At 38.5% G+C, this 14,410-nt stretch overlaps 1 protein-coding gene across 1 annotated transcript in view; it reads left to right on the top strand.

The window, feature by feature from the left end:
* Nucleotides 1–12,414, top strand: part of SYCP2 (synaptonemal complex protein 2) — a gene marked incomplete at its 5' end in the record, with an annotated part of 87,325 nt that extends 74,911 nt beyond the window's left edge. The window contains 9 exons of the mRNA XM_080684815.1: nucleotides 6,089–6,179; nucleotides 6,447–6,596; nucleotides 7,112–7,239; nucleotides 9,298–9,392; nucleotides 9,476–9,575; nucleotides 9,914–9,972; nucleotides 10,114–10,192; nucleotides 10,302–10,358; nucleotides 11,708–12,414. Coding sequence (XP_080540941.1) covers nucleotides 6,089–6,179; nucleotides 6,447–6,596; nucleotides 7,112–7,239; nucleotides 9,298–9,392; nucleotides 9,476–9,575; nucleotides 9,914–9,972; nucleotides 10,114–10,192; nucleotides 10,302–10,358; nucleotides 11,708–11,791 — 843 coding nt within the window. The 3' untranslated portion in view covers nucleotides 11,792–12,414. The remainder of the gene's footprint in view (nucleotides 1–6,088; nucleotides 6,180–6,446; nucleotides 6,597–7,111; nucleotides 7,240–9,297; nucleotides 9,393–9,475; nucleotides 9,576–9,913; nucleotides 9,973–10,113; nucleotides 10,193–10,301; nucleotides 10,359–11,707) is intronic.
* Nucleotides 12,415–14,410: the final 1,996 nt, after the last annotated feature.

Below are 14,410 nucleotides of genomic sequence, written 5' to 3'. Positions count from 1 at the left end.
AATGACAGTTCAGAACACCTATAGCCAAGATCTACAACCTCTAATAAAAACAACCTTGAGTTTTACTATTTCAGTGTTTTTATTCCTAGGATGTTTTAAGGTCCTTTTATTCTGTTTAACCAGTAGATTTCACAGACCATATTTTTCAAAGAGAATCTTATATGAAACCTCCAATGTGCCAAACAGATAAAAATGAACTATGCTGTTTAGAGCAGATAGGAGATCTAAACCTTAGCCTACTCAGCCTCTCTCCAGTAATCCCAAGGGACTTTCGCAGGGCTCTCAATTTTTGCATACCATAGTTTGAAAAACAGTTTCCCACTAGACTATCATTCGTGGTCCTTTGTCAGTATTACTCTATCAGCCTTACTTTCATGGAATCCTTTATCCTTTCGGTATCCTGTTCTTCAAATCTCAAAACCTAGGTAATCACCACCCACTTTCTTTGATGCTACTCTGTACTAGATGGAATTTAAGTGGTTACATATTTATTGGCTGGACATTTATATGAAACATTTTGTTTCCTACTTACTGTATACTCTTTTTTTTCTTTTATATATATTTTTATTAAGGTATTATATGTGTACATATCTTACCATTGCCCCCCCCCACCCCACTCCCATACATGCCCTCACCCCCAATGTTTTGCATTCGTTGGTTACTCTTATATGCATGCATGTAAGTCCTCCGGTTGATCTCGTATTTCCCCCACCTCTCCCTAACCTTCCCGCTGTAATTTGACAGTCTGTTTGATGCTTTACTGCCTCTGTATCTATCTTTTGGTTCATCAGTTTACAATATTTTTTATTATCCACAAATGAGTGAGATCATGTGGTATTTTTCTTTCATTGACTGGCTTATTTCACTTAGCATAATGTTCTCTAATTCCATCCAGGTGCCTACAAATGGTAATAATTCCTCCTTTTTTATGGCAGCATAGTATTCCATTGTGTAGATGTACCATAGTTTTCTGATCCAGTCATCTGCTGATGGGCACCTGGGCTGTTTCCAAATCTTAGCTATTGTAAATTGTGCTGCTATGAACATAGGGGTGCATATATCCTTTCCGATTGGTGTTTCTAGTTTCTTAGGATATATTCCTAGGAGTGGGATTACTGGGTCAAATGGGAGTTCCATTTTCAGTTTTCTGAGGAAACTCCATACTGTTCTCAACAGTGGCTGTACCAGTCTGCATTCCCATCAGCAGTGCACGAAGGTCCCTTTTTCTCTGCATCCTCACCAACACTTGTTGTTTGTTGATTTGTTGATGATAGCCATTCTGACAGGAGTGAGATGGTACCTCATTGTCGTTTTGAATTGCATCTCTCAGATAATTAGTGACTTTGAGCATGTTTTCATGTGTCTCTTGGCCTTCCTTCTGTCTTCTTTAGAAAAGATTCTATTTAGGTCCGTTGCCCATTTTTTTATTGGATCATTTATCTTCCTCTTATTAAGTTGTATAAGCTGCCTGTAGATGTTGGAGATTAAACCTTTATCAGTGATAACATTTTCAAATATGTTCTCCCATACAGTGGGGTTATTTGTTGTTTTGTTGATGGTTTCTTTTGCTGTGCAAAAGCTTTTTATTTTGATGTAGTCCCATTTGTTTATTTTCTCTTTGGCTTCCATTGCCCTAGGGGCAGTATCAGTGAAGAAGTTCTTTTGGCATATGTCTGAGATTTTGCTGCCTGTGGATTCCTCTAGTATTTTTATGGTTTCCCGTCTTATGTTTTAAGTCCTGTATCCATTTTGAGTTTATTTTTGTGTATGGTGTAAGTTGGTGATCTAGTTTCATTTTTTCCGGCAAACAAAAGCCCGGGGCCAGACGGCTTCACAGGAGAGTTTTACCAAACATTCAAGGAAGAAATAAAACCTATCCTCCTCAGACTATTCCAAAAAATTCAAGAGGAAGGAACACTTCCAAGCTCCTTCTATGAAGCCAGCATCACCCTAATACCAAAACCAGATAAAGACAACACAATGAAAGAAAATTACAGGCCAATATCCCTCATGAACATAGATGCCAAAATCCTCAACAAAATTCTAGCAAATTGGATCCAGCAGTACATCAGAAAGATCATACACCATGACCAAGTAGGATTTATCCCAGGAATGCAAGGATGGTATAATATCCACAGATCAATTAACGTGATACATCACGTAAACAAATTGAGAGATAAAAATCACATAGTCATATCAAGTGATGCAGAAAAAGCATTTGACAAAATCCAACATCCTTTCGTGATAAAAACTCTCAACAAGGTGGGAATAGAAGGATCATACCTCAACATAATAAAAGCTATATATGATAAACCCACAGCTAACATCATACTTAATGGGCAAAAACTAAAACCATTTCCCCTAAGAACAGGAACAAGACAGGGATGCCCACTCTCACCACTCCTGTTTGACATAGTACTGGAAGTATTAGCCATTGCAATTAGACAAGAAAAAGAAATAAAAGGCATCCAAATTGGAAAAGAAGAAGTAAAGCTGTCCTTATTTGCAGATGACATGATATTGTACATAAAAAACCCGAAAGACTCCATCAAAAAACTAACAAACTTAATAAATGAATTCGGCAATGTAGCAGGATACAAAATTAACGCCAAGAAATCTATGGCATTTCTATACACCAATAGTGAACTTACAGAAAGAGAGACTAAAAAAGCAATCCCATTTACCATCGCACCAAAAAAATTAAGATACCTAGGAATAAACTTAACCAAGGATTGTAAAAGACCTATACGCAGAAAACTACAGGACACTGAAAAAAGAGATAGAGGAAGACATAAACAGATAGAAGAACATACCATGTTCACGGATTGGTAGAATCAACATCATGAAAATGTCCATACTACCCAAAGCAATGTATAGATTCAATGCACTCCCCATTAAAATACCAACAGCATACTTCACAGACCTAGAAAGAACTCTCCAAAAATTCATCTGGGATAAAAAAAGACCCCGAATAGCCACAGCAATCCTGAGAAAGAAGAACAAAGTAGGAGGGATCTCATTACCAGATTTAAAGCTGTATTACAAAGCCACTGTTCTCAAAACAGCCTGGTACTGGCACAAGAACAGACATATAGACCAATGGAATAGAATAGAGAATCCAGATATTGACCCAAACCACTATAAGCAATTAATATTTGACAAAGGAGGCATGAACATACAATGGAGTCAAGACAGTCTCTTCAATAAATGGTGTTGGGAAAATTGGACAGTTACTGTATACTCTTAATTAGGTATTGGAAATTTGCTCTATCAGTTAGTTATACCAGCTTGCTTACTTTACCCTCATCAACAGTGCCCATTTCTCTATAGTTTTCATTAACTGGCTGTTATCAAATGTTTCTGTTTTTGCCAACCTGATGCCTGTGAAATGTATCTCACTTTAGTTAGCATTTTCCTGATTAACAGTAGCTAGTGTTTTCATATGTTTTTTGACCATTTTGTGAATTGCCTATTTTTTCCTAACTTTTAAATTGCATTGTTGGATTTTCCTTACAAATCTATAGAAGTTCTTAATATACTCTGGATATTAATTCTGTATTGGTTATATACAACGTAAACATTCTTTTTCCAGTATTTATCTTGCCTTTATATCCCCCACAACTTTGACAGTTCTACCAGAATTGCCTGCCTAGATTCTCTTGGATTTTGCGTATAACCAATCACAAACTGTTATTCCTGATAATTTTGCATTCTATTCCACTCCTTATACTTTCTGGGGGGTTTTGTTTGTTTGTTTGTTTGTTAAGGTGACTATAGTCTCTGGAGCAATGTTAAATAGATATTGTACTAGCAGGCATGCTTAGCCATAGTTTTGGTAGCATGCCAACTTCCCTCCCCTGCAGGTCTGGTTTCCCCCAACTGCCCTCCCCTTCAGGCCTGGTTCCCCCTACCTGCCTTCCCCTGCAGCCCTGATTGCCCCCAGATAATTAGATACTTGTTGTCAAATTAATGTTCTAGTTATCTAAGCATTTCTTTTTAAATTTTTAATAGATGTTGAATTTTAGCAGAAAATGAATTATTCCCTCAAAATTTAAATAGTTTTGGTTTAATAGTTTTGGCTTTAAATAATTTTTTGGGTTTCTATTATGTCTTGCTCATCCATAGCACAGGTATTAAAAATAATACTATTGTGAATAGAAAAAAATGTAAATTCTGTGGTACTTAAACAAGAAACATAAAATTGCAATAGCTATTCAGATATAAGCAATTATAGTTCAGAAAAAAAAACAAACAGTTTATGGATATTGAACCTCTAAATATCAATGACAATCATATACAAAGCAAAAGGGAGAGATATGTATGGTACTATGGCCATAAAACTTTCCCTAAAGTAGTCTGATAAGACTCAATTATTGGCCTTTAATAATTGTTGTAATATTTTAATATTTTCAACTATTATCTGTAAATCTCATGTTTAAAATATCTAGGATAATTGGATCATAGAAAACTGAAATTTTTATTTTCCTTTTTTTAACAGAATACAATACTTTATATATGTTTGTGTGTATATATATCCTATCTAATAAAAAAGTAATATGTAAATTGACCATCACTCCAACACACAAGATGGCCGCCCCATGTGGTCAAAGATGGATGCCCCCATGTGGACACAAGATGGCTGCCAAAAGATGGCTCGCAGGGGAGGGCAGTTGTGGGAGATCAGGCCAGCAGGGGGGGGCAGTTGGAAGGGACCAGGCCAGCAGAGGAGGGCAGTAAGGGGTGATTGGGCTGGCAGGGGAGGGCAGTTGGGGGGGAACAGACCTGCAGGGAAGGGCAGTTGGGGGGGACCAGGCCTGCAGGGAAGGGCAGTTGGGGGGGACCAGGCCTGCAGGGGAGGGCAGTTGGGAGGAACCAGGCCTGCAGGGGATGGAAGGTGGGGGGACCAGGCCTGCAGTGGAGGGAAGTTAGGGGCAATCAGACCGGCAGGGGAACAGTTAGGCATCGATCAGGCTGGCACAGGAGTAGTTAGGGGGTGATCAGGCTGACAGGCAGAAGCGGTTAGGGGAAATCAGGCAGGCAGGTAGGAGAACAGTTGGGAGCCAGCAGTCTTGGATTGTGAGAGGGATGTCCCAGATTGGAGAGGGTGCAGGCTGGGCTGAGAGACACACACCCCTCCATGCACAAATTTCGTGCACTGGGCCTCTAAAAAGAATATATATATATATATATATATATATATATATATATATATATATATTTACTTTCAGAGAGGAAGGGAGAGGGAGAGAGAGAGAAACATCAATGATGAGAGAGAATCATTGATTGGCTGCCTCCTGCATGCCCCCAGCTGGGGATAGAGCCTGCAATCTGGGCATGTGCCCTTGACTGGAATTGAACCTGGGACCTTTCAGTTCGCAGGCCGACATTCTACCCACTGAGCCAAACCGGTTAGGGCAAAAAGCTGAAATTTTTAAAATGAGAAGTAGTAAGGACTTATATATTTATAACTAGGACTTTCTGGCTTCATGATTATATAGGAATTTGGTTAATTTTTTTGCCACTAAAAAGTCCATCGCTCCATCAACAAAAATATTTTAATAATCTGCAAAATACAAAAAGTTAAAACAGAATTTTAAAGCATGGAGGGGCAGGGATTTGCCCTAGACCTAAATGGAGAAAGAACAGTAATCTAAGTAAAGGAAGGGAACTGGAAGTGGACACACACTATCATGAAATTTGACTGGAAGAAAGAAACCACTTTGTTGAAACAGTAAAACACAAGATTAGATGAAAAAGATGTCTTAAAGATATAGCTTGAAAAAAAGTTTAGAATTATTTCTATATTCCCCCCATTTCTGACTCAAATAAATTAAAACCCTAATAAGAAAGAATTGAATAGCAGGAGCAGTCGCAAAAGCCAGCTCAAAATTATTACTATAGTTTAAGATTGAGGTTCACCTAGGAATTTAGATTAATGCATAATAGTGTCAAAGATGAAAAGTCAAACAAAACAATCTGAAAAAAAAAGAATTTACAGCTTTTGTAATTTCCTGGCTTTAGGGTTTTGAGAGATGGTCAAAGGTGAGACCAAGAATACTTATGCTATTTTTTTGAATATATATTTTAGGAAAGTCATTCAGCATCTCTACTATCCATGTCTAGTGAAGAAGGAGAGAAAATAAGATGTGACATGCCCTGTGACTCTGCTCATGTATCAGGTTTGAATCACAGCCTTGCTTTTGTTTCTAAGTTAGTTACTGAAATGCTGTGAAAGTTCATCTAAAGGAATTATATATTTTAAGTCCTACTAAATTATTTGTTAGTTCATATCAAAATGAAAACAAGGAACTTGATAGAATTTAATGCACAGTTGCCTAAAATGACATAAATATTTAATGAAACAAATACTTTTTTCATAAAAGCAAGAACATATTAGGTATTTTAATCAAGATTATAGCACTATTAATTTTTTAACTGTTCTTAAGGCCCTACACACCATCTTAATCGCAAACGAATGTACATAGAAAACATTAATCCTGATGAAGTAGGATTGGAAGAGGAAGAGGAAGGGAGAGCAAACTTGCTCCCCAAAAAACTGTCTAAAATGGAAAATGCAGATCATCATAGTCACCAAAGTAGGTAGATCAAATGTGTTTGTCAAAATGCAGCTATTTGGGAAGGTAGTGTCTTAGATCTTGAGTGACTCCATCTACAAAACAAATCCTTTGTAAAGACAACTTTGGTCAAGTCCAAGAAGGGTCATGTTTTGTCACAAGTGTACTGATGTGAATAATGCAGTAAGAGTCTTTTTTGCTTGTAAATATCCCTCATCTTTCTATTACTGATTACCTCATATAAATTGTACTAGAGTGAACTTACTAAGAAATTAGTGTGTTACTAAATACGGGGGAATATGGAAGTAGCTAAAACCATTAAAAATAATCTAAAAATGTTCCATTTTAATGTTACCATTTCTGCTTTAAATACCCATGCCAAAATTTTTTTTATAAATCAACTTTTTAAATTAAAAATATGTCTACCTTTTTTTATACATAGAACCTGAAAATAAGGTTCTGTTCTCAGCTCATGACAAGTAAGGCAAAATTTTTAAAGTGTATTTTAACTTTGGTTGCTTGTCTTCATTTTTTAGTGTCTGAAAGTACATCTCCATTATCAGCAAATGACTTTCCTATTCCTGGGAAGAACTGGGGAACTGAAATTTCAGATGTAGACATGATGTGTGAGCAGTTCAATAGAGAATTTAAGAAGAAATATAATGTGAGTTATTTAAATTATACCCAGTTCATGATAATATACCCCACTTTCTACTAGACTATCCCAGTTGTTTGATCTTTTGGCAACAAAACACCCATTTGTGAATTCAACTGTCCTCATGTACTGGTGAAAAATTGGAATGCTTCCTAGGTGAAAATCTTTTATCTCATGAGTGAATTTCTCTTCTAAAAGCTGTGCATTATCCCTATTGTTTCTTTTTCTACAGATTCTTTCTCTTTGTCCTATTTTCCTTTTTAATTGGTTTAACATTTTGACTCTTTTGTGTTTTGTTGTTGTTGTTGTTTTTATCTCAGAAGTGACAGCTAGTGAGGGTACTAAATGATGAGCAGCCTGTCAAAGAAATCCCATATCACTTTGACCAGCTCTGTACTTACATATCTAGTAGAGGCCCGGTGCACAAAATTCGTGCACTGGGGGGTGGGGGCGGGCTGTCCCTCAGCTCAGTCTGCACCCTCTCCAATCTGGGACCCTTGAGGGATGTCCGACTGCCCATCCCACTGGGATTGGGCCTAAATGGGCAGTCGGACATCCCTCTCACAATCCAGGACTGCTGGCTACCAATCACTCACCTACCTGCCTGCCTGATCACCCCTAACCACTCCCCTGCCAGCCTGATTGATGCCTAACTGTTCCCCTGCTGGCCTGATTGCCCCTAACTGCCCTCCCCTGCTGGCCTGGTCACACCTAACTGTCCTCCCCTGCAGGCCTGGTCCCCTTCAACTGCCCCACCCAGCAGGCCTGCCCCCTTTCCCAACTGCTCTCCCCTGTAGGCCTGGTCACCCCCAACTGCCCTACCCAGCAGGCCTGGTCTCCCCTAACTGCTCTCCCATGCAGGCCTGGTCCCCCCCAACTGCCCTCCCCTGTTGGCCTGGTCGTTCCGCAACTGCCCTCCCCTGCATGCCTGGTTCCCCCCAACTGCCCTTCTCTGCTGGCCTAGTCACCCCTAACTGCTCTCCCCTGCAGGCCTGGTCCCCTTCAACTGCACTCCCCTGCAGGCTGCCCCTCTCCCCCAACTGTTCTCCCCTTCATGCCTGGTTCCCCCCAACTGCCCTCCTCTGCTGGCCCAGTCACCCCTAACTGCCCTCCCCTTCAGGCCTGATTGCCCCTAACTGCCCTCCCTTGCAGGCCTGGTCCCTCCTAACTGCCCTCCCCTGCAGGCCTGATCACCCACAATTGCCCTCCCCTGCCAGCCATCTTGTGGTGGCCATCTTGTGTCCACATGGGGGAGGCCATCTTGTGTGTTTTGAGTGATGGTCAATTTGCATATTACCTCTTTATTACATAGGATCCTTAGTTATTGAGGCTCCAGTGTGGTCATGTTGATTTATCTGAGGTTGACCTAGACCAGGGGTCCTCAAACTTTTTAAACAGGGGGCCAGTTCACTGTCCCTCAGACCATTGGAGGGCCGGACTATAGTTTAAAAAAAAAACTATGAACAAATTCCTATGTGCACTGCGGGCCCAGGACGAGTCGGCTGCTAAGCAGGACAGGCAGTGGCACCCGGCAGGCTGGATAAATGTCCTCAGCAGGCCACATGTGGCCCGCGGGCCATGGTTTGAGGACCCCTGAAGACTCAATAGAGGAGCCCTGACTTACATATAGGATGGGGCAAAAGTAGGTATACAGTTGTGAGCACTCAAAACAGTTTATTATCCTTATGCACAACTGTAACCCTACTTTTGCCATACCCTGTACTATAACTCTGTGGCTAGATGTCAATATGTTTTTGTGAAAAATGGTAATAAATAATTCTGACTCTGACTTTGAGGCTGTGTTCCTGAAGAGAATTGTAATCACTAGCATTTTTAAAAAATATTATAGAGTGTAGTGTCCTTATGAAAATGAGTAGTTGCCAGTTCAGACCTTAGTCAAAGCCTTTCTGATGGAAGCAGACACTGCTCTGCCTGAGCTTACTCATTAACACTTCCAGCTCAATCACTGAGTTGTTAACTTTTCACTTTTCTAAGTTCTTAGTCATTTACATTTTGTGGAAAAGACTTTGTTCTTTGTTTATTTTGTTAAGAATAAATATTTTTCAGAGTCACCACAAATTGATGGATAATTTTACTATGCAGTCTTGGAAAACAGCTCAACAACATCTGAAAATAATGAACCATCATATTCAGGAATACAGGTGTGTAATAAAATCTCTTCTGGACGTTGTACGTTCCGAGTGCTATAGTTTTTAAAAATAATCTTATTTTGTTTCCTTAACAGGATAAAAAAACTCGATAAATTCCAGTTCAGCATCATAAAAGAGTTGGAGAATTTTGAAAAAGATTCACAGTCTTTAAAAGATTTGGAGAAGGAATTTGCGGTTTGTGTTTTAAGAATTTAGAAATAATTATAAAACCTCATTTTTAAAGATCTATACTTAGGAAAACCTCTAGTGTCCTGCTTTTAGAGCCACCATAAATATTTTTAGTCAGTTTCTTATAAACATACTTAAATTGCAGACTAAATTTATGATGAGGGAGAAATCAAGAGAGATTTTACTTTCAATATCTTTTTTCTAGAAAGAGTTATGACATCTGAAATGTTCTTAGCATGTAGCCAGCTTGTTTATTTAAATTAGAAATAGAAATATAGTAAATTCTGTCAATTTTGAATATTTAATGCTATTAAAGCATAACTAGTTTTTATATTAAAATTTAGGACTTTGGAGAAAAGATGGTTCAGAAGTTCAGTGTCTATCAAAAAAGTGAACAGGAGAGGTTAGTATGACACTTTTTATTACTAGGATCTATAAAATTAGTTCATATTATTTATAATGTTTAATTTATATACTATACTATAGCGATTTAATTTGACTTCCTGATAAATACCTTTGTACTTGTCATTATTTTACTTGTTAGGCTTTACCTTTTGAAAGCTTCCTTGGACAAAAATGTCTTCTATGGCACGGATCGAGAAGAAACTATTTGTACATCTGAGGTATCAATTTCATATTTTTTATATAATTTCAGTATTGGTTAGTCTATCTTTGTGCTGTGAAAATTTTATAGTAAATTTCATGGGGAAAATACATATGTTGATTTTACAGATGTGTTTCATGAAAGAAAACATGAAAATTCTGCAAGACAAGCTTCTTAAGAAAATGGTAAATCAATTATCTAGCATGGGTTTTTCAAATGGAATAAATATGCCTTTATTTCTTTTAACGGGAAATTATTTCACAGGTTTTCTTCTTTTTAGATTGAGAGGAGGCAGTTTTAGCTTAGTTGACATTGCTATTTAAATTAGAATAATGGGAGCATAATTATAGTAAAATAATAGAGGTGATTTAAAAGAGACCCTCCTGTCCTGCCAGTGTGGCCCAGTGGTTGAGCGTTGACCCATGAACTAGGGCAGTGGTTGGCAAATTCATTAGTCAACAGAGCCAAATATCAACAGTACAATGATTGAAATTTTTTTTGAGAGCCAAATTTTTTAAACTTAAACTTCTTCTAACGCCACTTCTTCAAAATAGATTCGCCCAGGCCATGGTATTTTGTGGAAGAGCCACACTCAAGGGGCCAAAGAGCCATATGTGGCTCACGAGCCGCAGTTTGCCTACCACTAGACCTGGGAGGTCACAGTTTGATTCCCCATCAGGGCACTCGCCTGGGTTGGGGGCTCAATTCACCTAATCATTGATGTTTTCTCTCTCCCTCTCCCTTCCTCTCTGAAATCAATAAAAAATATTTTTTAAAAGTAAATCATTAATAAATAATGAATAAATAGAGACCTCCTAAAGGAAAAAAAGACTATCAGTTTGCCCCTTGAACAGTTCTCTAGAAGAATGAGTCTAAGCACTATGCAGAGCAGTAGAACTCTGCCTTCTCAAGGAGAAGGGGTGTCAGGAACCCCTCCCCCCCAAAAAAAAAATTATTGTCCACTTGGACAATAAGACTTTGTTTACATAGATTTGGGAATAAAATTAAGTGACTTCTTACAGGTCTAGTAGTCCAGTGCTGGTTCAGGGGGGAAAGTACAGTTGTGTGGGGTCTAAAGGCACTGCTCCAAGTGAACATGTCTGGTTTTTTCTCAAAGAGAATAGACATGTTTTTGTATACTTTGGTACTAGTCCTTTTATATAGGACATACTAGTAATAATGTATTTAATAAGTTTTAATAGAATCTCAACATGCTGAAATAGTTGAAGATCAGGATGTTGAGCTTGAAGCAGACAAGCTAACTAGATTGATCCTTTTTGAAATTGTTTCCTAGCCTATACTTAATTTACTTACTTTCTTTAAATATTAAATATAAATTTCATTGATTTGGGATTGAAAAGACTGAAAGTCTTCTCTCAGTTGGTGATCAGTGATGATCACCAAGTGCTGTAGATATCTAGGACTAGATGCTGGGGGAGCAGATAGAATGAGTACATTCGTTATAGCTTTATGGAAAGGGTTGTTTTAAAATGAATCCCTAATAATAGCATAATCTTCTTTTTCTTGGCCATAGCAAGAAGAGGAGCTTCTTAATGTACGCAAAGGACTGCTGTCATTATTCATGGCTTGTGAAACAAATGTTAATGTGGAGATCTAGCTGTTACCAAGTTCCATCCAATTCCTTTTTGTATATAACTGAGGAAATACCAAATATAAAGAAAAAATACATGTACCCCAGGAAAGAGTGCCTTTGACTCTGAATTCAAGGAAATATCTTATGTATGAGAAAACAAACATTATGACTCCAAACCCCCAAACTTGTCTATACAATACCACTCTTTTTTTTTTTTTTTTTGGCTTTTTTGTAGTAATATCAGCATTAGGCAGATATTACTGAGTTAACTATACTGAATACTGAATTATATTTATTTACAAAACTAATTTAATCAACTAAAATTTATCACATAAAAAGTATTTTAACATATACAGTTTTATATATTATATTACTACTAGAGGCCCTGTGCATGAAATTCATGCAAGGGTAGGGTCCCTAGACCTGGCTGGTGATCAGGGCCAATTGGAGCCTTCCTTCCCCTGGCTCCTGGCTGCCAGCTGGGGCCTTCCTTCGTTCCACACCACCCCCTGGTGGTCAGCACACATGATAACGTCATAGCGAGTGGTCTAACTCCTAGTGGGTCGAACTCTGGAGGGGACAATTTGCATATTAGCCTTTGATTATATAGGATGTATTAAACTTGTCTACTAGTTAAGAATATTTATAAATAATAAAAAAATTAATCTACATTTGGAGAAGTCTTTGATTTAAAATGTGTAAGTGTAAATTGGTACTTTCAGCACACTGTGGGAGAATATATTTATTCAATTATGTCTCCAAAATACTAAATAGCCTAAAACAATTACTATATTGTCAATATTTTAATTCTAGGTAGACATCTTAACTCATAGCAGGCTGTTTTGACAAGTATTTATTAAGCTGTTCACTGTAGTAATTTTCAAGATTACTTTATGAAAATCAGTACACATTTAGTTTGCCTTTATCACATAGTATATTAAAGTTGAAATAAATGCTATATCATTTGGATAAATATTATAATCATTATTTCCCTATTTTACAAACATTGGGTCATACAAAGTATCCTTCTCCTATCAGATATGCAAAGTACAATATAATACTAAGCAGCCTTACTCACCATTGCTTGCCTGCTTAATGGTAGCAGAGTATATGAATACTACCAGTATTTCAATTCAGTGGCAAAGTGCCTTGTTCTTAGCTTCATTCAATTATTACTGTCAGCTAAGATTTATTGATAGGATGCTAGGGATCCTATTTCAAGAGACAGTGACAAGTCTGCTACACTATTAAAGACTACTCAGGAGTTGCATTTCCATGTTGCCTGTGAGACTTTTAGAACCCTATCTGGACATGTTTACCTCATCCGGGCCAGACGTATAAGACTCCTAACTCATACATCACACTTCCTCCCTTACTGCACTGTGTGTGTAATCCACCCCAGGTTCCTACTTCCTCCCTGCTCTTCCGAACCTGCTGCTGTGTCCATGTCATTGTCCCTCTGAATATCAGTTTCCAGCATCCTTATCCCCTACCTTCCTAGCTCTCCAGCTTTCTCTCTTTATCCTAAGAAACATTCAAACCTGTATAGAATTTTTGTGAGTTTATTTGAGCCAGCCTGTCGACAATTGCCAGAAAGCAGAATCTCAATGAATTAAGATGATGTCCAGAGAATGGTGGTTTTTCACTTTGTTTTATACATTGTAATCAAAGGAGGAGAGGAGATGTAAGTGGATTACATAAAATCCATTGGTGAGAGAAGTAAAGGGGGGCGGGGTACCTCTGGGATAGGATAAAAAGTAAAATAGACACTGGCTTCTTTTACACAGGTGGGTGCAGGATAGCTAACAGTCAACAAATACCATGATCACAGTAACAATGAAGGGATTTGTGGTCTCCGCCCTAGTGCCTTGGTTGTCCTTGAGGGGGCTGGAAAAAGGGAAGTTACAAGTTACTCTGACATTCCACAGGTATGTTATTTTAGATGCAAAAAGACAATAAGCTCAGTAAAGATCTAAGTTAATCTTTGTCAGGGACATGACTACTCACCATAACTGCTTTTAGTTAAAGGTTAATTTCAGATCATCCTTTGTGGTTACTTTAGGTCTCTGAGTTTGCAAGACCGCCATGCAGGCCTTCCCTGAGCTTGTCAGGTCAGCATGTGGCCCCTTTCGTCCACAGACTCAATCATGAAATTCCAGCAAAAGGCAGTCAGTTGCTATTCTTGTTGTGTTTATGCAAACAATCAGGCTGAATTGAAACTAGAATTAATGCAATAGATAAATTGGTCTTAATTTGGCTCTTTAAGAAAAACAAGGGTGATTTTAGGGATAAAAATTATATTTCAATAGGGAATCATTAAAACTGAAATGTGGAGTCTGCAAGCCGATGCTCTATCCACTGAGTTAAGCCGGTTACGGCTATTATTCTCTTTTATTAAAAAAATAATAATGTGGTCGCATGAGGAGTGTTTGTTGGCAAGTTAAGGGGCAGCTAAACTCCAGGAGAAGGTGGGGGACTGATAGATGGGGTTCCCCTGACCGGGCAGCCCCCACTGCCGCTGGGTCCCCTCCTGGAGCTACAGGCTCGGACGCGGAGTCTGCGCCATCTTGAAAGGGAAAGTGGAGCTTATTGGAAGCCTGAAAACCCACAACTGCGGCACCCACCAAACAGCTGCGAGCCCCA

This window comes from Plecotus auritus, assembly GCF_963455305.1.
Source record: "Plecotus auritus genome assembly, chromosome: 8".
NCBI lineage: Eukaryota > Metazoa > Chordata > Mammalia > Chiroptera > Vespertilionidae > Plecotus > Plecotus auritus.
Note: the sequence above shows the minus strand (reverse complement) of the source record. Positions and strands in the feature narration are given on the sequence as shown.